The sequence below is a fragment of the Thermobia domestica genome, chromosome 7 (assembly GCF_964235325.1).
Source record: "Thermobia domestica chromosome 7, izTheDome1.hap1.1, whole genome shotgun sequence".
Classification (NCBI taxonomy): Eukaryota; Metazoa; Arthropoda; class Insecta; order Zygentoma; family Lepismatidae; genus Thermobia; species Thermobia domestica.
The window spans coordinates 201,715,832-201,742,460 of record NC_137460.1 but is presented as its reverse complement, the minus strand read 5'-3'; the positions used below and the strand labels follow the sequence as shown (position 1 = coordinate 201,742,460).

Genomic DNA, 26,629 nt, shown 5'->3' with positions numbered 1-26,629 from the left:
TTAACTGACTGACCCAGTGTTCCTGTTGTGCTGTTACAGTATTCTTTATAGATTTCATGAAATTATTATTAATAATATACTTTGAAACTAAGGTGTGTATAAGTGTCGGAAGTCTTATAGAACGGCTTTGTCCGTCTGTCTGTCGACAGATATCAGAACAAAACCGCTAAGAGATATTGAAATGCGGTTTGTTACAATCGATTCAGCATCCCAAGGATAGGTTCCGTCTCCTCCGTTAAACTTTCTGTCTAAACTGGAAGTGGTTCAAACTGGTCATTTCAGTTTCAGCGTGTATCACCATAGGACGAAAACGGTAACCAATAGCAATAAGCTTTTTCTTGCAAACGATTCAGCGACTCAAAATAACGTATCTTGACTATCCACAATACTTGACCAAAACCGAAAGTGGTCGAAATTTACTACTTCCGGTTTCAATACTGGTTTCAACGTTTATCGCGATAGAACGAAAAAAGTAACAGTTTGCAGGGAAGTTGTTTTTTCAAACGATTCAGTTTATTTTTGCAATATATCATGACTAACCACAACGCAATCGAAACCGGAAGTGGTTTTAATTCCTCTTTCAATACTTATTTTCGTAGAGCAAAAACGGTAAATGCTATTAAGATGTGTTTTTTTGCAATCGATCTAGCGTCCCAAGAATAGGTTCCATTCTGCTGTTAACTCTGTATTCAAAGCGGAAGTTGTTCAAATTAACCATTTTCGGTTTCAGCTTTTATCGTCATAGGACAAAAACGGCAACAGATAGCAGGAAGCGTTTCTATACAAACGATTGAGCATATCAAGACAACGTATCATGGCTTTTCACAATACACTACCGAAATCGAAAGTGGTTCAAATTTACTATTCTAGTTTCAGCACTGATTTCCGTAGAGCAGAAACGGTAATGCTATCCGGGTGCAGTATTTTGCAATCAATTCAGTGTCCCATGAATAGGTTCCAGCTGTTCCGTTAAACCTCTATTCAAACCGGAAGTGGTTAAAATTAGCTATTTTTGGTTTCAACGTTTATCGCTTGTAGAACAAAAGCGATAACAGACAGCAAGAAGCTATTTTCTGCAAACTATTCAGCGTCTCAAGACAACGTATCATGACTATCCACAACACTACTGAAACCGAAGTGGTTCGAAGTAGTACTTCCTGTTTCAATACTAATTTCCGTAAAGCAAAAACGGTAACTGCTATGAAGATGCGGTGTCTTTGCAATCGATTTGCTGTCTTAAGAATATGTTCTATCTGCTTTATTAACCCTCTGTCAAACCGGAACGTTAAAATAAACGATTTTTGGTTTCAGTCCTTATTGTCATAGAACAGTAATGGCAAGGGATAGCGAGTAATGTTGATCTTATTACTCTATTGCGACAAGTAATTATACTAGCGTTTCTTCAAGCTTGAGTATTGAATTTGCATAGTTTGGAAGTATTAGTATGAAACTGTGAAACGACACTCACTTGTTTTGCTGTATTATTGCTTACAACTAACTAATGATGACACAAATGTATCATTATCTGCAATATTTACGTGAAAAAATATAGTGACGTGTGTTTGGAGAAACATTATTCCTCTTGTTTTAAAGCCAACTAACCGCTTTCATTCGAACTTCAACTCAACTCTGCTCAGGGAGATTTCAAACAAAGTGAAGTAAATTAAGAGAATTGATTTTACATTCATATGGTTCAAATGTAAGAGGAAACTCCAGAAACAAGGATGAAAAGCCATACTGTTATATCTCATGTATGTTATATATCCGGAAATAAGGATGAAGAAATTTGTCATACAGGTTTTTTTTAATTTTTTTTTATTATTATTTATTTATTTATAAATGGAATGTGTTCCTTTTAGTTACGTATATTCATATATTGTTTTAGGCATCAACTCAAACTCCAGTTCCTACATCGGAGGCGTCAACGTCTCCGAGCATGCCATCAGCACCAGTTCCGACGACTGTTCCTAACTTCACAAGCGTTCTCCACATCCATCAAGTAGGCAAGGGAATCTCTCCGATGCCTCCACAGCCTGTCACGCAGGCACCCACGATTAACCGTGGCATCAAGAGACCAGCTGGATCGCCACTCAGGCCAACCATCAGCAAAAGTGCTCTGTAAGTATAGTGAATTCGTATTATTTCAATCAATAAGAAAAAGTCATTTAGTAATTTACAGAAAACCTCATAGAAAAATCATTTGATGATGAAATTTTCTCTAATCCCTGTATTAATAATATAGAATTTGATCAACCAAGGTATAATCCCCAGTAAAAGTACGTTATTTCATTGTACACAGTAGTATATACGTAATGTTTTTTGTGTAAGTAACATTTTAATACGCTACTAGCTGACCCTACGCTGTCTACACAGCACATCATCCTAATATGAGCATAATTTTCCATTCTACTTTCTCACTATGTCTTTAGATGTCGGAATACAGACACAGATGAAGGTCGAGAGGACTCACAAATGGGATGAATTGCTAAAATATAAAACGTAGCATTTTAATATATAGATGTTGGAATGAGTTTGTGGTAAACCTGGAGAAGTGATAGATGTAAAATGACAGTCTACGCAAAATTTAGAATTTATCAGTGAACATTTAAGAGCTCTTGATTTTCGAGATCTTACTGTCGAGAAAGAAATTCGCTACAAATATATAAACTTAGCATTTTAATGTATAGATTGCTGAAATCAAATGCATCAAGAAAGTTGTAATAAGCTTGGATCGAAAATACTCAGGGACGGAAGAGAAAGTAATTTGTTCTTTTTCTCCCATGCTGGAAGAATGGAACTTTAATCTATTAAATGGATGTATAGGTCCACGTTAAAAAAAAAAAAAAAAAGTTTTTAAGTCATTGTCAGGATCAGTTCTTTTTATTTGTAAAATTTTCGTTTTAATTATGATCGGGAAAGACAATTTGCACAGACTTGTCAGTGCAATAATATGAGACTGTCAAATTGTTGCTTGTGTAGTAGCTAGTACTTTAGACTTAACTTTGCGAATTGTCCCAGGGGAAGTTCAGAATTTTAGTATTGGTACACAATCAGAAGAAGTTGCCAACATCGCAAAAGTTAAAAAATCACAATTATGTAAACCATGGGCTAACCAAACATAAATCTTCTGGAGGTTCAGAATCGATGCTGTACTGTCATAACGTTCTGATAGGTTTCTATAGGATTTATCAATAAGAACGCCAGAACTTTAAAATAAGATAGAATGAAATTTACAAGTAATAATGATTGTTTTAATTATATTATTGTGAAAAGCAATCGATGGGATTATGTTTCGAACATAATATCGTCCAAATGTCCTCTGCATCGGTGGATGGAATGTAATCTCAGGATACGATTTAACGCCACTTTTGCACACACACATTGAGCAGTAAATTTTCAGTGGTGTGTTCAATGTTCCCTCTCAATTCACGAATTGTGTGTCGCTTATTCTCATAGATCTGAGACTTGAAGTAACCTGAGATAAAATAATCCAGTGTTGACAGATTACATGATCTGGGCGGCCAGTTCATATCACTATTTCTCGACAGACCACATTCTGGAAATTTTTCTTGCAATAAATCCAGCCAGAGTGATAAATTTGATTGTTGAATTGTTATGCTATGAAATTTCCATGCTAATTTGCAATAGACTGCTGTGTACGACTGTCAAAGTCTTAGTTTGTCCATTCCAGGACATTATTACAAAGTTATGTCGTTCTTCTTAGTACACCCTATAGGAAACTGCTAGCAGAGCGAAAATGAGAAAGAAGAGAAGGATATTTTGTAGGTCTTCGAATAAAAGATTCAAGTGTTGGGTGTGAAGAATTATGCACACTACCCAGAACGAAAAACGAGTACAAGCTTACGAAATGTGGATGTGAAGGATAAATCAATGAAAAAGTAATGGAAATACACAGTAGAAGAGGGAAAATTAAAGGAAGAAAGGGAAACTTGTTGGGACATCATTGTCTGAGAGAAAAAAATGTATTCTGAGAGGCGTGATGGAGGGGAGAAAGAGGTCATAATTGACGAGCGGTATCGCAACTGGTAATTTGCTACATCAAAATGAAGAGGTTAGCTGACTGCTGTACTATGTGAGAGCTTCTGATTTACAGTGAGTGGTATACCAATGGCAGCAAATTCCTATGATGATAATCATGTACGAAGTTAATCCCGAAAGTAGTCTCCTGTTTTTTAGAAGTACAAGAACCGTTTATTTTCAGTAACATTTACATCAGTTTAAAACTTGTACTTTTATCTATTTTTGTGCATAATCGCCATTTCGGTCGATGTATTTGTGTTTAAGGAAGCGTTGAACGTCATCTTAAAACTCGTCATCGTTTTTGAAACACATTCCGATCAAATGTTCTTTCAACTTACGGAACAGGTGCTAGTCATTGGTTTGTTTAACTTTTGCGACTGTCCTTTTGGAAATTGACAGTCTCCCACTCCTTTTCCCATGAATTTCAGTATGACCAGTTGCAAACTTCCTACATGCGGACGTTTTTGATATCCTTCCACGACTCAATACACTTTCGTCAATTAGCGGTGAATTTCAATAGGTTTAACATATTTTGTGTTCGAAAACCGAATATATTAAACCAAACGGCTGCCAAGACTGCGAGTCCCAGCAAGGTGCACGCAAGCTTGTTTGGGAGTGGAGGGAAACAAAAAACACAGCAGTCACCAAGAGCCGCATGAAGTTTCGTTGCGTCGCCAGCCGTAACTTTTGGGATTATCCTCGTAGAAACACAATGAACACATTACTTAAATATGTAAAGAACATATTAATAATCAAATTTCTTTTCTTCGTAATCTTATTATTTACTAGCTGAACGCCCGTTCTTCGCATGGGGGAAATAAGTTTATGAAAAATATTTGAAAGATGTATATGAACCCCAATCCCGCCGGAGGATGAGTACTTCAGTCAAAATGAAATGGTAAAAACCCATCTCGATCCAAGTGTTAAAAAAAATTAAAATGTGCACTTTTTTTTTTTTCTTTCTTTACGGAAAATTTACCCAATCCATTATAGGATACGAACTTCAATCAAGTTACATACATTATAACACGGCATTAGTTTTGTCATTGCTCCTCTGTAGTTTCTTTTCTTACAGTTTTTCTCGTTCTGTAACCTTTTCTATATGATTTACTCTTTCTGTGATGTTCTAAGACTCTCGGTCGTTGGAAATAGCATGCCAGGGTTTCTTCCTTACGTTCGTTTGTTTCCTTGCTGGTATTGTGCGGTTTATATTAATAATCTACATTAGGAACCTGAAAATATTTTATGATGTGTAACAATAAAAAACTGTTAATATGTAATAATAAATCCATTGTTGTAGTGTCAGATATCCTGTTTTGACAAATTTAGTACCTCCAGCACTCCCCTTAGTATACACATTGAAATCGAAGTGGCGTGAAGAAAGAAGGAAAAGAACTTTGAGATACGTACTAATTATGTTTAAAAATTCATGTCCATCGGTTCAGCCGTTCAGTCGTGATGCAATCACAAATAAGATTACGTTCGTTTTTATTAGTGTAGATCAGCGTTTCCCAATCGGTGTGCCGCGAATGGGCCGTTGGTGTGCCACGAGGAAATCGAAACAAAATTATTAATTCTGTGGCAACCAAATTGGAAGACATGAAAAAAATGTATATTTGTATTTCACATTATTATGAACCGCTACATTGGAAAAAATACTGTAATTGTAATATATTATTGTACATACATTACCGTGTGTAGGACCCTTTGCGCATTCTGTCCTACAGTCAGAAGAATTAAATGTCCAGGAAAAAAGTCAATTGTTTTGTGTGAGGAATGACCGAGGTTTGAAGCTCCAGCACTCAGAGCAAGACATGGCATCATTCTGGATTTCTCTCCAGAGAGAATCTCGAGCTATTTCTACAAAGGTTGTGAAAGTTCTCATTCCCTTTTCAACATCCTGCTTAACTGAAGCAGGATTTTCTGCAATGAACACAATCAAGTGTAAGAACAGGTCACAACTGTTAACTCAGGGACCGATATATGAGGGTTTGTTTATCAACTATCCGTCCACAATTGACGGATTGCACATTAATTTTGCTTCGTGCACCAACTTGTCTTACTTAGTTTTGAAAATTTGTAATTTTCATATATTGATGAACAATTGTAACTTTCAATAGATATTATGGAAAAATTGTTACATTACTAATATTATTCAACAATTCTAACCTTCATATATTATTTAAAAATTGTAACGTATATCAACCATGTTAATAAATTTTTTAATTATATTTGAAGCATATTTGAATTATAAGTTTCATGCTATGTTACTTTACTGTACATTTTTAATGTTGTAAAAAAGTATTTGTTATTATTATGATCATTATTGCTTCTTTATTATTGCAGACTATTTGGTAACTAAATGTTGAAATATCATTCAATTCTTTCGACAAAGCAAACATGCATACAATTTACCTACATGTGTATCTTCAAAGTACAAGAGATTTGTTTGTTCGTTCGTTATTTAGTGATCTTCCTTTTTAGTGAAAGGTTGGATATTGTTTTCGAAAAAAAAAAAAAAAAAAAAAGTGTGTTTTTAAAAACCTGAGTTTTATATTTCATTCAACTGCTTTCTATCTTTAGGCCCTAAATTAGAATGAAAAAAAGCATAATAATTTACCATAGGGAACAAAACAGTGATCGAGCTTTCTTTTTGTGAGATGATGATCAGTAATTACAAATATATATATATATATATATATATATATATATATATATATATATATATATATATATATATATATATATATATATATATATATATATAATATACACCACGGTATTTTATATTTAGAACTAATGATAATATTAATATCATCAATGAGTGTGCCGCGACAAATCAAGTTCTACCCGTAGTGTGCCGCAAGTTGAAACAGGTTTGGAAACGCTAGTGTAGATATTTGAAACGGCTCACAAACTCATCGGAACAAGTAGGGAGAATGGCCTGTCCACGGAAAGTACAAACCCATTCTTCTTCATTGCTCTGACAAAGACATCAGACTGAGTCGTTGAAATTATTAGCAATAAGAGGACAACACTTTGAATGTAAGTGAACTGTTTACATAGAAAAATAGCCTACACATACATGAAAAATAAACTTAAGTTCCTGATATTATATCCATAGACTGTGGTTTGCCAGATCGGACATGTTCAACTGGTTGATGCGTTTTAACATATTGCCTCCGAACTCATTATTTCTGACTTCGTAAATTGGAGTGTGCTACTTAATAATTGAAGTAACTCTGCAGTTGCTTGATTATGCGTTGTCAGCACGAAAAATTCCTATATGCGGTCTAAAAATATGATATCAGATACATGAGGGCCTATATTTTGTACACCAGAAAACTAACAGAAAAATAAATAAATAATATCAGATTGTTGCAGCCTTTCGAGTCAAATTTTGTTCTCTGTTTATTGTTGAACATTATATATTATTAACCCTTAGTGCTGTTCAATCCGTTAAATCCATTTCTCTTAGCTTTTCTTCTTCGTTCACGTTGTAAATTGGAACAATCCAAACAAGTGATGAAGCAAAGTGGGGTTTCTTTCTTTCTTATTTCAGCTAAGGCAATGATTATATTAGCTAATGCACAAGTACCTATTTTTGAGCCGTAGTAGGAAAGAAGAAAATACGGTATTTTTAAAAATCGAAGTCGAGATTTCAACAGATACACTTTTCATGGCCTCTACATATCAAAAGAATGATTTTCGGATGTTTGTTCGTCCCGTTCTACAGGCAATATCGCTCAACGTATTTAGACCAGATTTTAGTAACATTCTCCAGGGGTCGATCTTTTCAAATCCGAAAAATAAAGGGTGGTTTTACTTTTGGGAATGGGTTTTCGAACGATTCTCCCAAGACCGACGCAGATGATTTTGTAGTATATCATAAATATTTCATTAATAACCCTATAATATGGTTCAAGTCATTCATGATTGTAAAATCCAAAAGGAGTAAATTACTTTTGAAAATGAGTTATTTTTTCAAACGTGACCGACGGGATTTGTTTCACATTTCATAAATAAATGTTTCATTAACTGTCTTATAGTATGACCTAATTCATTATTCATGCAGAAATCCTCAAGGGATAGTTTCCTCTTAGAGTGAGTTCTTTTTAAACGACTCAGGCGATTTTGTTTGTATCTGTACTAGTGTATGAATTAGTAACCATATAATATGGCATTATTAACTAATTTTAAAAACTTCACAAGGGGTAGTTTACTTTGGAGGTAAGATTTCTTCAGACAATGTTTTGCGAAGAAAATTTGTTATAATTTTGTTTATATTTCGTAAATAAGTGTTACCATAATAACTGCAGTATGACATAATTCAATCTAACAAATGGGAGCAAGTAATTTTAATGTGGCTGCCTGTATCTTTTCTGATTTTTGTTTAACCAGTTGCGGATCTTATAAGTGTGTTACTGTTGTTCTTTTAGCATCGAACAACAGCTACGTACTGACCAGGCTGGAGCCTTGAATCCAGACTGCAAAACTCCTTTTAAGAACAAGAGTGATGCGTGCAAGCGGCTGATACGTTACCATGTCTTTAACGAAAAGATGCTAACACAGAGCGACCTGGAGAAAGCGGACGAAATATTCGAAGCAACGGCCAAGTACTTGCTGGACAAGTGCTACCAAATGATGAATAAATACCGCTTTCTTCTACTCAAGGAGAGTATGGTGAGTAGACAGTTCATTGTTCCCCTCTCATGTTCTGAACATTTCTAAATACTAGAGTATCTGTATTCAGGATTTTGTTGTCTTTAAAATGGTAAATATGTTTTCTTGTTATATCTGTTTTAGTCAGGTTTATTTTGTTAACATTTAATGGCTCTCTGTTTTTTTATATAACTTAAAATGTATTGTCAGCATAACACAATAAAGTTCTCTTAAGGAATGGCGTAATTACCTTCCGAACCTTTTTACTCTTTAAGCATTAGTAAAAGGCTTGGCCAAAACAACATTTTTGTAACTTATTTTGTAAAATAATAGTTGCTCGAAGCAGTAAGTTATATAATTAAACCTGAGACTGCGCGTGCACTGGAGGGAGATCTATGTTCCTCCTGAAAACTCATTGTTGGGTTTCTTTATCCACACACAGAAACGTAGATACTGACATTGTTTCTCATGTTTCGTAATATGCGTTCGTATAATAAAACTTATTTAGAAATGCCTTGTCTGTTATTCCAGTGACTAGCGTGCGCTCCTTTAATGTACAGGATCCCGCGTTCGATTCTCAATGGCCTCGGTGCTGCAAAGGGACGCTAAACTTTAATTAAAATCCATATGAGAATTTTTCAAGTATGTCTGGCTCTTGGCATTATGTCACAGTTCCAGAAATGTATGTATCTAATATAACTCAATTTGCGGGACAACTCGTCAAGATAATTGACCAGGATATCGGGTAACTTAATCTGTCTATATTTTGTATTGCCGAAACCAGAGACTGACTGCAGTTAAACAGTAGGTGCAACCCTTTGGTAAAATATCTAAAACTTAATTGAAGCTGTTCACAGAAATAAGAACATGTTTGCTGTTCGTGTTTTTGTAATTGACTTGTACCTTCCAAAATAGATTTAAGACACACTTTCCCGCTGCAACGTTAACAGAGTATTCAACAACGAACTGATCTGTGTTTTGAGCTATTGCAGATTAGAAATTGTCAGGACGTTTTAGTCACTCATAAATCGAGAACACCAGTTTCTAAAGAAGAAAAAAATACTCCAATATCTTTTCATAGGTTCTGTATGTGCTGAATCACTATAAAGATAATAATTATTCCAAGTTTTGGAAAAAAAAAAAAAAAAAAAAAATGACGTTTCTGGTGTTTTCTCGTAAGATGTTTTCTGAACGTAAAGGGCAGTGTTATGTTAAAGACTGAGAAAGTTTTGTCTGGGAATCGATTGGAATTGCTTAACTGCTGCATTATATTATATAAATGTTGTGTAGTTTTCCTACAATACAAAAGTGCAATTTGTTCCTTACTTTGTTGTTTTAGTTGGAGGTGAGCACATCGGAGCTGATGATGATCGACCGAATGTTCGTTGCTGAAGAACAAGCTGCTTTAGAAAGAGATAAACAAGAGGAGGCTGAAAAGGCTGTAAAAGGTAGTGTATCTAAGATTAACTTTTTTGGTATCAAGTTACTAAATTTTGAAAAGACTTTACACATGTATGAAAAGTCAAGGAAACCAAAGAATGCGGGCCTTTGTGCACGTAGTCCCGGGTTCTATTCCCGATGGAAGAGCCCTAAAATTTGAAGGGATAGGGACGCTAAACTTCAACGAACGAACCAACTAACCCTGAAAAAACGCTCTCTGTCACAGAAATAAACAATAATTAGGGCATCGGTCAGGCATGATCTAGGTAGCTCGGTATTAATAAATATGAGCATTATCAAAAAGATTCAGCTTTTATTGAGTTTCTTGAAGTTCAGCTTTAGTTTCTTTTAGATTTTCTTCTCAACTATGTACAGAATGTAAGTAACTGAACATGCGCGTAAACTGAAATCTTCTTAACATGAAGTGTTCGAAAAAAAAATTGGCTAATTCAGTAGTTTCGTAAGTTACTATTTTCATAAAGCAGGTGAAAGCTGTTAAAACGTTAATAGTTTATTTCTTCACGAACATGAGATAATTTTTCTATAAATCTTGCAGAGTATTAATAATGAATATGCGCTACGTATGTGCGAACTGTCTACTTCCTATCATTAAACATTGCTGCTATTCTGTGGTAGTATGGTCCGCAATTTTGTGGTATTCCATTGGTCCTGTTATTACCCTGAAAGGACGAATTACTGCCAATAATTATGCAGACACATTTGACCAGGTGTATCTTATGGTACAGATATTCACTAATAACAAACAAGTCTTCCAAGGTTGTAGTGCGCTAATACACAGACTTGTTCGTTTGTGATTGGTAAAACGCAAGAACTTCAGTATTACTTGTGGCTCACTCGATCTCAGTCTTGAACGTCGATGCCATGCTTCTTGTTTCAGAACAAATTTCTTCCTTTATCATAGCTGATGCAACTAAGTGCTGCATTGCATGAAGAGTGGCCCACTATTTCTCTGGTAATTATTCACGTGTTAAATGCCTTAATTCCTGTACAAATACACGCAGGGTAATTGTGATGCAACGGCGTATTAGTCGGGGATTTATTTATTTCTAAGGTGTTTTCATTATTTTAGTAATTATATATATGACTGAAAATTTCATAGCTTATGTAAGCGGGATTTGGAAATAGCCAATGTCATTGTGTTTTGAACATAATATTCAAATGTCCTCTGCTCCGGTGGGTGGAATGGTTTTTGAAGGTTCAATTTTGCACCACTTTTGTATACATATTGCAGGGTAAATAACACATTGGTGCATTCAGTGTTCCCTTTAATTCACGAATTGTTCGTGTCTTATTCTCATAGACCTGAGACTTGAAATAACACCAATAGAAAATAATCTAATGGGGGATAGACCACATGATTTGGATATCCAATTCACATCACCGTTTCTCGGCAACATCCTGGGAACCTTAGTTGTTGAATTGGTATCTATATATATGCTAGTTTACCACTGGCTACTTCACACAGTTGTCGCAGTTTCATCTTGCCAATCCAGTCACTGTAGTCAGAACATGATTCGTACCGATGTTCGTACTGGTAAACTCTTGATATCGTTATGAGGGGATTTTAGTGACGTTTTTCTCGCTTTAACGTAGTGAGAATTTAATGTCTTAAAACTTTTTTCCATTTTAAAAAGATTTTTACCAAACATCCTCAGATTTTTTTTTTTTTTTAAATCTTTGAAAGAAGAGGATTCAAAATGAAAAATTATTTGCACTGCTATTTGTGAAAATTGCAGCACCAAGAAAAATGTGATGAACTGAATGTGTATCTCAGATTTGCTGCATGATCATACGGAAATGATTACAATTTCAGAAAACGTCTGATCGTTATGAATTAGCATGATTTGAAGCTTAACGTGCAGAGTATCGAACCCTCACATGTTTTCCTGAGGATTCGATTGCCACGCTTCGTGTGTACGAGTTCACAGATACGACCCTATCCAGCGGTAACATGACGAATAAGGTGCTGATCAACCATCTCACATGATGGATGAGGGACCACGCAGACCAGGAAAATAGTGGTACCCGTCGTTCCTGGAAGAAGGGTTGTACGTCCCAGGATATATGTGGCGAGTCATTTTCCTTTCCTGTTGAAATATGGTGTCCGGAGTTGTCTGAATGCAAGATATTATCTCGACCTCTAAGAACTTCGCTGATGTAATGGTTATTGGTGACCCTCAATTTGCAGGTGCTAAGATAGCTTGTAGCCCAATATCGTGACACCAGCCTTCACCTGTTATAATGCAGGCAGATTGCGCTTATTACGATTGTGTTTAACGCGTAGGCACAGTTACTGCAGGACAGTTTGAAGCGGGATTCGTCCGAAGACAGGACTGTCTGCCACTTAGCACGGTAGCAACGTTGCTCATGCGCCCATTGTAGCCTAAAGCGTTTGCAGTTCTGGGTCAATGGGAGCCGACGCAAAGCATGCGTGCTGCTAGTCCAATATTCACTAGATGTCTTGGACAGGGTTAAGTTTATTGTTGTTACGGTGTTTAGGAGACTTCGTGGCTTAGTGGTAGAGCGCTTAGGTCTGGCCTCTGGTTCGATCGCAGCCCGCACCGAATGGAGTTTGTGGTGGAAATGCGTGCCGTGTGCATGGATTTTGCCAGGGTTTTCTCGTTTTCTTCAACTTTTTCGTTCATTATCATCACCTTCCCCCTTGGCTTCGGAGCATAATCATGGGACGTTAACCTAAGATAAAAATTGCTTGAAGATGGAGTTAATGCAGTGAACGTCACTACGATCCGTCAGGCTGTGTGTACAAGATGTCATCCTGTTGTGTGCTCAGATTGCACAGTCCATTGCCCGATCGCGGTCGCTTCATACGATTCTCTTTCCATTGCTTCCTCTCGTTTATCACTATTGTTGAGGATGCCCGTGTGTGCACCAATAATCTTGGTATGTAAGGACGCCTTCCAGTAGGTCCACAAAGCATAGTGATTCTTGTCCACATGGATCCAGTTTCCTTGTTGACATTCCACTACAGCTCTGTTGTGGTACCACTCGAATCACTGAAACGAGGACATTGCTGAACCCGTGTATGTGCCATCCCGTCTCATTATCAAGCTTTGCCGTGTAGTAATCTTGAGAGTTTCATGTCATTTCTTTGTGATTTCTTTCTGACGTTGCAGTTTTCACTTATAACCGGTAGCCATCTTAGTACTCATTAGTCGTGTACCCATGAACTTTATTTCTCAAGATTTTACCGATGTAGAGAAAAATTGTGAAGGTAATAATGGTATGCATTGTAGCCGGGAAAATTCGATCAATCACAGCTTAAAGCCGAAATCATCCGTCTGAAGGAGAGAGAACAGCTTAAAAAAAATGTACACTATCTTAACAGTACAACGCCTGTTATTAATTAGTTCTTTATTTTTCTAAACTAGTTTGTCTTTGGGTTTTCTTTGCATATATATAATTGTTAATGTCATTATGTGAACCACTATTTTTCTGTGTAATGTAAATTGATAATTAGTAATGTAAATTTGACAAGTATCTACTTTTGAATGTTTTAATTTTTTAAAATTTAGTTATTGATTTTCATCTTTTTCCGAGGAAGAAGGAACAGGAAAAGTAATTTAAATTAACATCTTGTTCTTTAGAAAAAAGTTGCACAGTCATTTGGAAAACGAGAAAGCAGAACATACGAATCTACATTATTAGACTTCCAAACTATGCTGTGTATGAATATTGGAAATCGTATAGAACGGATATGTCTGTCCGTTCGTCTGTCAACAGGTGTCAGAATTAAAACGCTAAGAGAGATTGAGAAACTTTTTTGGAATCGCTTCAATCTATTCTTGTTAGCCATCTTGTGAAACCGGAAGCGGTATAAATTAACCATTTCCTATTTCAACGTTGATCGCCATAGAACAGAAACGGTAAGAGAGAGCGATAAGCAGTCTTTTGAAATCGATTCAGCAACCCAAGAAAAGATTCCATCTCGTACATAATCCTCTTCTCAAGCCGGAAGAGGTAAAAAGTATTGCAACTTCCGGTTTAAAGAGCACTAGCAGTTTTCTGCAATCAATTAAGCGTCCGGAGAATATTCCATTTCCAGCTTATTCTTCTAGAGCAGCCGGAAATCTATCAGTTCCAGTTTGTATATTACTCATCATATAGCAAAAACTGTGAGAGATAGCAAGAAGAACGCAAACTGAAAATATTTGAGAATAAAATCTTGAGACGAATATTTGGACTGAAGGGGAACGGCAGTCGGGAATAACGGAAACTTCATAACGAGGAACTGCATAATTTACACCCTTTACCAAACATTGTTAGGGTCATCAAGTCTAGGAGGCACAGGTAGGTAGGTCATGTAGAGAGAATGAAAGAAAGCAGGAACACTCTCAAAGCTTTGACTGGAAATCCAATCGGAAAACTTGCATTAGGAAAACCTAGACGCAGATGGAAGGACAATATTAAGATGAATCTCGCAGAAATAGGAATACAAAGTAGAAACTGGATTCAGTTGGGTAACGACAGAAGTCATTCGAGAGGTTTTATGAACGCGGCATTGAACCCCTGAGTTCTATAGGTCATACAGCAAGTTATTTCTTTTACGGTAAAAAAATATTTTGTGAAATATAACGGAAATTCAGAAGGTTTATGTTTTGTTGTATTTAGATAGATAAAACAGAACACAACTGATACGTACGCACAGAAAACATATCCTGGCGATACAAGTAGTTGGAGAAATGATCCCAATAAATTCTTTCAATAGAGAAGCATTTGGTATGTCAATGGAATAAAAAGAAAATCACTGGTAGTGATTAGTCTTTGAAAAAGACTAAATTCGTTGGGTTAAGTTCTGATCCTTTTAACCCCTATCTACGATTTCGAATATTTTATTATTCACCTTGTTTATTTTCATTTTAATATTCGCGCGCAAATAGCAGCTTGCGAGTGTCTCTTAACTCCTCTCATTTTCATAGCTTCATTCTCACCATCGTGATCACCGTCCGATTGGGTGAAAAAGCGTGATCAACTAAGCAAACTCATTACCATCACAACGCTGAACACGTATTTCAGACTTTGTCCATTTCTGATTTTGAAAACGCTCCTCCGTACACTATAAATCATTACTCGACACCTTGTATATCACATCGTTATTAACAAATCGTATATAATAATTTTCTTTAAGTAGTAAGTAAAAACTTGTGACTCTTATTGAAAATTTTGGGTTGAGAGCGGAGCGAGCAAGAAAATTTTTAACAAATGTATTTCTTTGCAAACCGTCAACAGTATTGATTTAATAGGGCGCCAATTATATTAGGGGGCGCCGCGTCGTTTACTCTTTTCCGACATCTTTTCTTTCTTTCTTGCTCGTTCGGCGCTCCCTTGCTATTAGCACCCGGGGCGACGACCCCGCTCACCACCCCCTCCCCTAGCTACGGCACTGTACATATGTATTGTGCGAAGCACAAGTCTTGAACATAGGGCACCGATTTTATTTATTGATTCGTTTGAAAGAATATTCTTGTCCGGTTGTTCCACATAAATTTCATGAGGATCTAACCATACTCTCCCGAGTTAGACCATGACATTTTTCAACGGCTGACAGGATTCACATCATCATTTTGTGTATGATCGCACGTAATTTTGATATAGATGCACTAATTTAGTTGATTTACTTCTTGTTTGAAAAAGCATGATCTCGCGGTAGTTTCATATACATTTCATTAGGATTTGAGACCTCCTTCGTGGCTAAGCGGTTAGCATGCGCGCCTTTGGCGCGGGAGACCCGGGTTCGATTCCCGGCGGGAGCTCATGTGGTTCGGATTCCACGTTAATCAGTAGGTCCACGTCTCACATAGCCTCGCTGCTGAACGGGACGTAAAACTCAAAAATCAATCAATCAATTAATTCATTAGGATTTGATGATATTAATCGGAGCTAGACTTTGAAACTCCTCAACGGTTGATAGTGTTAATATCTTAATTAACCGACTTCATTGTGTGCATGTTCACGCATAACTTCAATATAAATGTACTGATTTTGACTTTTTTTTTTAGTTTCAAAGAGTATACTTTCTCACAGATTCCATGTAAATTTTATCAGGATGTAATGACAGTCTTTCAGTAAATTAACTGGGTTACGAAAAAAATGGAAGAAACTTTTGTCAGGGAAAGCAATGTAGATCTGTGGGAACCCTGAAGAAGCAGAAAGTATTGATTGCGTACGAATCACTAGAGTGATTTTACGTGAAAGGCTCCAGAGACGCTATGAACAGTACTTGCAGCAGCAGAAGGAAGAGATAAGTGAGCACAACAAAAGGGAAACTGATAAGAGAACGTTGCACAACTGAGAGACGTAGACCAACAGAGGATATGTCTGAAACCAGAAAGTGATGAAAAGAAGCTAGTCACCGATCTGAACGAGATCAAGAAAAGGTCTTCCTTGACGTAAATATCAGTAACTCATTGGCGCGAAGATCGGCGTTTGATCATAATTTTGATTTTGCGTTAATCTTGTTTTTAATTATAGTTGTTTTCCTTTTTTGTTGGAAAGTTCCGGTCATATTTATGCGTATTTTAAGTAGAGATATGTAATCGTGTTTGTATTGTTGAGTCTATTTAAAAACGTGAAAGGGTCAACTCACCTAGAGCAATATGCTTCAATGTCTCCGATTCTCGTCAAACTTTTTTCATACATAAATAGCAATGAAATTATGCTAAATTAATTTTTTGGATGAGAAATGGGCCGAGGTGAAATTTTTGTAAAACGTGAATTTGGCGCCAATTTCACTTTCCGGCACGCAGCATCATGGAACTAAAATTACCATCCATAACTTCCTTATTTTTGAAGTTATTGGACTCATCCAGGTGTCAAATGAAAGCTTAAGTTTCGCTCTTTCAGTAGACTCTAAGAAACCTTGCAAAAGGTTACATTGTCAAACATTAATGGGCATATAAAGCAAATTTTAAGGTTATTTTACAAATTGTTCCATTGCTCAAAAGTTGCAAGTATGAAACTTTTTGTACATTCATCCTAACACGCACATGGTATGGTTAAAAAATAAAAAGGATGTTTTTTGTATTTTACCTGTACGGAAATATACAGTTTTACAAATTCTGTCATTGCTCGTAAGTTACAACTATGAAACTTTTTTAGAATCATCTTAGCACATACATGATTTTTTTAATTATTATTATGAGCCTAATAACTTGAAAAATACGCAAGTTATGGTAATTTTAGTTCCATGATGCTGTCTGCCGGAAAGTGAAATTGGCGCCAATTCACATTTTTCAAAAATTTCTCCCCGGCCCATTTCTCATCAAAAAAATCGGAAATAATAATTTAGCATAAATTCATTGGTATTTATGTATGAAAAAATTTTGAAGAAAATCTGAGACATTGAAGCATGGTTATGCTTTAAAATTAGGTGATTTCACATGGAATGACCCGAAAATACAGTAATAAATTTATATATATATGCTGAAGAGAAATTATTGTCAAATTGGTGAGTTTTTGTAAGAACCTGTAGGATCTCTATGTGTATTAATACATTTTTTTTAACATTATTCCTTAGTCAATCTTTATAATTTTGGTCTGTAGCACTGTTACTACTTAAGAACTAAGTAATTTCAATGAAGTGATAGTACTTTATTTGTGACTGATATTGTAAACAAATTGTAGAAACCCGTTTTTATTTATTGTACTTGGTTTTTCAATCTTTTTCAGATCTGGAAAGTATGAGTACCTCTGAATGTGAAGGTGGTGTAAAGACTGAGCCACTAGTAAAAGAAGAGGGCTCTTCGTTTTCTGGAGAGCTGCGAGAGGTGCGCGTGATGGTGCAAGACGTGATGAAGAACGACACCATTAAACGAGAACTAGAGGAAGACAGGTACACCATCGTAAAAAGCGAACCAGAGGAGAAGAGGGTAAAAAGTGAGGAGGATGAAAAATATGATGAATGGGAAGCCATACAGAAGGAGCTGAGTGATTACTCGGAGGAGAAGGACACAAAGACCAATGTACTACCTAGCCCCATGCAAGATGTGGAGTTCGGCAGCGAAAAATTCAATAGTCATCATAGTGTAGATGGAACGTGTGATTCAACAGCAGTAGTATCAGGCATTCGGACTAGTGGTTCAATGTCAGCAGAGTTGTTACCGAACAAATCGCCGGTGTGGGCTAAGGATGATTTTGTGAGTGAAAGTAGTTCGGGTGCTGCGATGCCTCCGGATGTAGGGATCAACGGCAGCCTTGAAATCGGGTTAGAGTCTTCGTCGCCGTCGCCGCCGATTCTCAACCCGAGTTCCGTGGTTTCCCAGTCCACTAGTGAGCAGAAAGACTTGGACGACTCAAGTCCCAATGCCACTTGTGGAGAAGATGACATCCAGTCGCAAGTTCAAAGTGCCATTGATAGTATCCTGAACCTTCAGCGCAGTGATGATGGTGGTGGGGGCAGTGCTCCAAGTATTGCCAACAATACCACAAACTCTAGTGCTAGTACTTTCCCTACTCTGGAGGGAGAACCCCTAAGCAGCGATGAGAGCCCCGTCGCTCTCCCGCCAGTGACTGAGTTAAACGGGGAAGTCAGTCATTATGATGATGATGACGACGACGACGACGATGATGATAATGATACCGCCCTAGATGAAGCAGTACGGAGCATCTTGTCATGACATGAGCAGTCTTCCTCGTCGGCGTCGCGTTGCTTCAAATCTTCCAGTACAAAGTTTTCTTGATCTTCACAACGACCTGTGATCCAAAAAGATTTTCTCGTCTATATATATAATATATATATATATGTAATAATTTTGCCTTCATGTTGTATATCACCAGCGCTACTTTGTTCCCTTCTAGTTGTGAAGGGTATAATCCAACTTTGCAAATCATGGGACATTTATTACCATGCAAATATGGCCAAAATGATTATGCAGGTGATACATAAACTATATATTTTTTTTTAAAGAGGCCTCTGGCAGCATTGACTAATAGCTACATGAAGTAGCGTAAAATTTGTATATATAGAGATAATAAGAAAAAATAGTTGATTTGGAAAATATATATGTATATATGTTGTACATACATATATATATATATTGGTTTTTCTTATACCCTGAAATCAGGGCTTTTTTCGTAGGCAGGCCAATGAACAAAGAAAAATCGATAAGACAAAGCATGAATTGCCTGCCAAGACTGAAGCAATCATCATAACATTTGGTTCCTACAAGTGTTTTAAATGGAAAACGTAGAAAACATTAAAAAGGCCTGAATATTAAATACTATTTCTGACGTCACTAGTTTCTGGTAGAAATTTAAAAGTAAGCTATTAAAATAATTCAGAAATTTATTATTAAAAGAGAAAAGTATAGAGCGAAACTATTTTTCAAACGTAAATTTAAGAAAAAACTTGAAAAAATTAAAAAATCACTACTGGATAAATTAAATAATATATATTATATATATATATATATATTTCGCGGCAGTGAGTCGGTTTTTAATTAAATTTAACTTATTTCGTTACATCCTGGCAGGGCCTTTGATTTTCTTGCATTTATAGTGATTCAGGATTGGTGTGATTTTATTTAGATCCTGCTAAAATCGAAAACAAAAAGGTAATGAAATTAAATGAAGAGTAATGAGATTAAATGAAGGAATAATCTGATAAGCGCTATTTTGCAGATTTTTACAATGGAGAATATTAATGGCGTTTATCATGTTAATCCCTTTGTGAAAACTTATTTTTCAAATGTCTAAGGAGCTCTCTTTATATATTTATATCAGGTTATTTACTTACATCACATGTGTCATTTACTGGAGCTAAGCATAAATAATTCCGGTATGTTTTAGACAAGAACGCGAAAATAATAATAGTTACCAAACAGGAGAGAAAAAATGGAAACATCAGGTTCATATTTCTACCCATTTATACATTTATGTATTTTTCTGTTAAATTTTTGATCAGAAATGTTTAATTTTTGTCACCATTTATGCTCTCATAATAGATTTGTGTGAGACGAAAATACAAAATACATCAAATAAATTTTGTGATGTTGGCGTCACAAAATATAGGAAAGTATTATTGACAGGAGGCAAGAAAGTTCTTATCCTCAACCTGATAGAGATGAGATAAGGGTCAGCAATTTAATCTACAGACATGTTCTTTTCTGTATATTCATGTTGTATTCCTTTACTTTTCTAGATTAGTCCGTTAATACTATCTCCATAAAAGACAGAGAACTTAAGGAAAAAACAGTTTTTTACTACGATAATGATATCAAGAAATCTTCCCTGCAAATGTTGCTTAATATTCCGGAAGGGGAGATCAGGCGAAGTGAATGTCGTGAGTACAGCAAACATTCAAAGTTACATAGGCACAGAAAAGTGTTTCTGCTGCTTGGTATGCTGGAGCATTATCCGCTAGCAGCAACACATTTCGAGAGCAAATACCATCTCTTTGCTTTAATAACATTCTGTAAGTTTCGCAGCAGGTTTCTGTAATTGTAACGCTCTTTTTATAAGTAACCAGTCAAGATCACACCATTATGGTCCCAAAACACAGATAACATAACCTTGCTGGATGAATTCTGCACTTAAGCCTTTTTGGGGGATGGGGAACAAAATATGCTTTTTTTTTTTCTTTCTTTCTTTCTCTTTTCAGGGGCAAATAGGAACACCATTAGCTATTCATAGCAACTAATCTATTCACAGAGACATTCTTCTTTTGGTGTACGTTTAAAACAATTTGTGCACATTGCAGACGTAAATGTGCCAACAATGGGGAACCCACCTTCGCTCATACACAGAATGTCATATAATATGATGTGAACGGACCCCCTTCCTGAACAATTAATTGTCATATTGTGTCATAAGATGGGCGTTCCTCACCATACACAGCTGTCATCTCTTCATGTATTTTCCTTGAAGATAGAGGAATCGATTTTGTCAAACATGAGCCGCCTCCTAGTTTTCTGGCTGTAACATTAATTCAACAATACCTTCAAAAACTCAAATTAGCACTTATATAAGTAAGATGGCAACCTGTTATCGTGCAGATTTTTACATAACTAGTATATCTCTTTCATGGTGAAAATAAGATCTTCCTTACATCTCCTCATAAGAAGTAAGTTTTAAAAATTGCTTGTTGTATGTTTTCTATTAGGTAGAAGTTTATATTGTCTTTAATCCTAAACTTTATATTTCTCGTGAGATAATTTGTTTTATATTGCCAATTTAATTCATATATTATCGCAGTGGCAATTAATTGTATGATTTATTTTTAAATAGTGTGTATTGTTAGGCTGGAATATATTTCCATGTTACTTAAAATAAGACGAACTTTGGGGCGTGGGTTTCACGCAAATGTTAGATCATACTGCGGATTAAGAACGCCTTAGCTTCCTTTTTATTCCTTGCCGTGCTTGTGTAGAAACAGTCACAAATAAATATGGACCTGTCTCCTTTAATTAGAAATTTCTGTTTAGAAAAGTAAGCATGCTAAGTCCTGTAAGAAATTGTTTTTTCAGTAATGCAACAAATTTATTTAATCTTGGAGACAAAATGCGAAAAGAAAATGAATTAAATATAAGTAGAAAGGCTTGCTGCACAAGCCTAGTTTGAAATAATCTTGTAAGAGACATTGCTTTAAAAAAAATAAATACGAGAAAATAATTCGGCTATTTTGATAATCCATTTTGAAGAATAAATCCTCTGAGGCTAGAAAATGCATAAAATATGTATTAACAATGTTTTGGAACATAATACGCTTGGTATGCTTATCTTCAGTCTCGATGTAACAGTACTTTCTCTTAGATGAAAAATTATTAGCTGATAAATTCATTCAACTTTAAGGCGAAGGAGTAAAGAAGACTACAGAACTTACATCTTTATGAATCCAAGGTCCACAGTGAGTGGAAGTAATTTGAAAGTTCACTTTGCTTGAAATTTCTCTCTGGAAACTTCCTAGTAATTTACAACAGTTCTCACCGTAGGATAAAAGGACAACTATTAGATGATAATGAATTTTGTTGTATACTACTTTGAAAAGAATCCACAAATAGTTTACAAAATGTTGAAAACCTGCAATTACCACGTATAACGAAGTATGGTTAATATTATCGTCAAAGAAAATTCAATTTTATAAAATCAAAGGCCCTGTACAAATGTCAATTATATGAAATTGAAGAGAGGTGCAATAACAATTATAAATGAAATTCAGACGTAAGAACAGACACTGTCCATATGTAGTACTATTATACTTGTAAATTATTCTGTTGGTTTTACATACGATATGATGTTTTAAAATACTTTAAGAATACTGGAATTACATTAATTTCATATTGACTTTAATTTAGAGTATCATGCGTTGTATGTTTCCTTCGTTTTTTCCATATAAACTACATACTTGTCAAGCATATGCATATATAAAGACAAAATTAGTTTCTGTAGGCTTCACAAAAACGAACAGTGATAAAACTAACATGATTTCTGCATTTTTAAAAATTAGTGGTGAAGTCACAACGAGAAAACTAGTATTGTTTCCGCGTTGATAGTATTTTCAGAACTAATTAATTAATTGTTTAAAATTATTCTATTCAAGTTAAATCAGAAGTTTTTCTGTGTTTTATGCAAACGTAGATTTAGAAATACACATGAAAACTCTCAACTATGCATCACTATATATGTAAACGATGTGAAGGATAATATGTCTTTGTTTATTCTAATTACGTGGAGCAGAAATGTCATAATCCTGTTTGTAACTATGCTTCGGTGCATTTTTAGGTTTGTACTCATTCCGGTTGTCCTTAGCAGGAAGTATTGGATCTCTCAGACTGCTATTCTGATGGCGGAGGCTTTAAGAGTAAATGTATGGAAGGGATCTTCAGGACAAAGGCGTTTGTAATTTTAGAGTATAAATTGTGTAAACATATGATATACGTTTGTTGTTATACTTTTTAATAAACACTCTTCCAAACGGTGTAAGTTATGCAATACACAGACCGTAAGGTGTGAAACATGCTCAGAGAATGTGGTGCAGAATACTACGTAAAGTATCGTCAGTTTGTTCCGTTCCGTGAACTCCTGTGCAGATAAAAAGTCTGGTTCAGAGGACTCACTGTTATTAAGGATGAAATAAATGGTTTAAACACCATTACTTTAAGTCTATATGGAAGAAAAGAAGGAAACTAATATATTTATATACATATTTCGAACATAATCTCGTATGTCTGACGCAGATTATTTTTCTTGTATGAGTTACTTTACTGTTAAATTGTTACTTTAATAGAAAAAATAACGCAATAAGTTATTACTACGATTTTTGACTATATTTGCAAGTATTTTTTCGATATATTTTAAATGATTTGCAGAAGAGAATATAGAATGAAATTATGATGGCCTGACCAAGATCTCGTGTAACTACGCATAATTTAAATGCTGTTTCGTGTTTATTATTTTTTAATTTGCACAAGAAACGCATCTCTATCTCTTAGATTGTAGATGTAATGTTTTGTATGGAATGAACTTGAAAACCAGATGATCTTAATAAAAACAATACGAAAATAAAGTAAAAATACACCCCTGAGCATATGAAGTTGATCGAAGCAGAGCATTCCAGTACTTAAGCTGAGTTTGGTTGTATATTATTGCCTGTGTCCATGTTTGAGAGGGCAAGGGATTACCTGCGTAAGTTTAAAAATCAAACTAGTTACATTCTGTTAAACCATGGGTGCCAACCAAGTTTTCTTTCTAGATATGTTAATTGGGTATTTTAAAAATAATGTATTGTTTGTATTTTAGTATAATCAGATTTCTGTTTCTAATAATTAAAAAATAACCAATAGCCAGTGTTAGTAGTTCCAGTGATTTGTAGAAGTTGACTCTGGGTAGTAATTTTCTATATTTCACAGCAGCTCAGAGCTAATCCTTGTATAAACATTTCACATTTAACGTGAAACTGTGAGCGATGCGTTTTTCGAATGCTTACTGTTAATTTATTCTTTAAATTATGTTTGCATAATTTCTTCTGTATCCCCATCACAAATAAAATTAGAATATATCCGAACACTTTAACAATGTAAATGCATCGAAAGATGTTAATTTCATGCCATCCAGCGTTTTCTATATATGTGTCATGTGAGGCTATTGATGTGGGATGTCGATTTATAATGCCAAATTAACGTAGTTTGATTTTTAATAGTGTTCCTGATTGATCTTAGCACTTATGTTGCAACGTAAATTTTACGTGTAAATTTCCATCATATTAGACGAGACACCATGCAATTGTTTGTACTAGGATGAAATGGATTTAAAGAAATTATAAAATGAATATCTGAGTTGATACTAGTATTATAGAAAGGTTTCGTACAATTTTGATTCCACTGATGACGCAGCTTACCTAACATTAAATAAAGTTTGTGAAGGGGAACAGCGGATTTTCATAGAATTTGGTGGAAGCTGACAAAGTAATTTAAACTAAACATTATTTATTTTTTTAAAAAAAAGTGTGTTTTTCGTTTGAATCATTGCACTGAGTGCAAAATCAACATCGCATAATATTTCAATACTTAAGTGGAACTAAGGCACTTTTTATTATTATTATTAAAAACTCAAGAGGAAATTCGGAATATACTTTCGTTTCATAACATGAGAGTTTAAACATCGCGCAAAACTCTTACTGACATAATAAACTTCAAAAACTGAGAAGGAAAAAAGTATTTCAAGTTTTCATTTCTCTCTCTTATTCCTGAGAACTGTTTGTTTTGTTTTACATAATTACAGTATAAATATATTAAGTAGCTGGCTCTGCTGCGACGCAACACGAAATACAGAAGGCAAAGGGGGAAAATAGAAATTTTAAAATAAAAAGAAAATGAAAAAATCTTTGTTGTTTTGTCTCAGGGTTCCATGTTTTTTTCTTCAAATTTCAATTGTGAATGTAAAAAGAAAACAAGGTTCAAAGTGAGAAAAGAAGTTTTATAGTAAATGTCTTTGAAAAAAATGTGGACTTTTCTTATAAATTCCCTTGTTCCTTGCACCTAGTAGTTAATTATTAGTTTTGTAATGTGTCTTGGATGCAAAACTAAACGCGTTGAAGTTTCAAAACTTAATTGCTGAACATTTTGTGACAAATCAGCTTCTAAAATGGAAAGTACGTATATTGTTTCCATTATGAATATCTTTATTATCAATTTATATTACATCGCATAAAATGTGCATATAAAACTTTTCATTGACATTTATGTAGTTAAAAAAAAAAAAAATCAAGAAATTTACCCATTAGATAGGTTTGATTATTTTTAGAACGTGCGCACACAATTTATTACGTTTGTACTTCGTCTCATCATTTAAGCGTTGTAGATCAGTCTTTCAAATCATAGCATCGTTTTGCTGTATACAGTAGTATTTGTCAATGAAGAGTGATTACTTCCAGAGAGCACTGTTTCCTCACAGATCAAGGGCAAACGGAGAACTTCTACAGAAACTTGTAAATTATTATTGTGCATTCATCAGTACCAGGGTTGGCAAAAACCATGTTTTTTATTGAAACAAAAAACTTTTTTTTTTTTTTTTTGTTTGTTTGTTTAAATAATTTGCTCTATGTATTTGTATCACATATGGACAGAAATACGTTTGTTTCGCCTTGGTGTTACTATACAACAACCAGGTTATGCTGGAAGGGGTCCCATAAGCTTAAAGTGGAATCAAAACCGCTTCTCGGCTTACATCCGAGAGAAATTGTCTTCCACTTGAACTCGAAACCGGGACTAATTGGCCACAAATACGATACGTCTGCCGACGCACTCAGGAAGCACTCCTGATAAAAATACGTTGTACTGATCTTAAAATACTTGTTCATATAATTATCAAGAGTCGTTTCTGAAGGGAAAAAAAAAAAAGATAAACAGTTGCACAAGTGAAGCCATTATACAGAATTATATATGGACAATTTCAAAACATTTCAAGTGCAGAAGAACTAATTGAGTCTCTGCACTGACCCATTTACACATAAATAGATACCAAAGATACTTCTGATTTCAATAAATGCCTCTTGTGGGGTTTGTATGACATTCCCCCCCCCCAAAAAAAAAGAACGGCATTTCGATGTATTTTATCAACAATAAACATTACTAAAACGAAACAATATTTAGAATTTTCCTTTGATTGCAGTTGCATAACAGCATTAACAAACTATAAAAAACTCACAGAAGAAACATTCATAAACTTAAATAAAAAAAGTTGCTTTTGTAGTATAATCTTTTTGAGTAATGAATGGGGAATTTAGGTCTGAATATAATACGAATAATATACGGGAGGGAAACTTGTAACCCACAAATGTGTGTGCATTACGATTACTTATACTTTGACGTTTTTCGTTTTTTTGGTTTAAACCAGTTGTTTTTTTTTTCTTTCTTTGAAAAAAACAGCTGGTTTATACCAGCCAACCCTGATCAGTACACAGCTCTGTCATTCTGTGCGCCCTTGACAGACATAATACCCAGTAGTATAATTC

General features: G+C 35.1%; 1 protein-coding gene across 6 annotated transcripts in view; it reads left to right on the top strand.

Annotated features, from left to right (window-relative positions):
* LOC145690658 (uncharacterized) overlaps nt 1-24,914 on the top strand; it is a 208,449-nt gene extending 183,535 nt beyond the window's left edge. For all 6 annotated transcript variants that reach the window (XM_081765769.1, XM_081765770.1, XM_081765773.1 and 3 more), the window contains 4 exons: nt 1,886-2,118; nt 8,481-8,724; nt 10,043-10,151; nt 17,851-24,914. In XM_081765769.1, the coding sequence (XP_081621895.1) occupies nt 1,886-2,118; nt 8,481-8,724; nt 10,043-10,151; nt 17,851-18,797 (1,533 nt within the window). In that variant the 3' untranslated portion in view covers nt 18,798-24,914. The remainder of the gene's footprint in view (nt 1-1,885; nt 2,119-8,480; nt 8,725-10,042; nt 10,152-17,850) is intronic.
* The last annotated feature ends 1,715 nt before the right edge of the window (nt 24,915-26,629 follow it).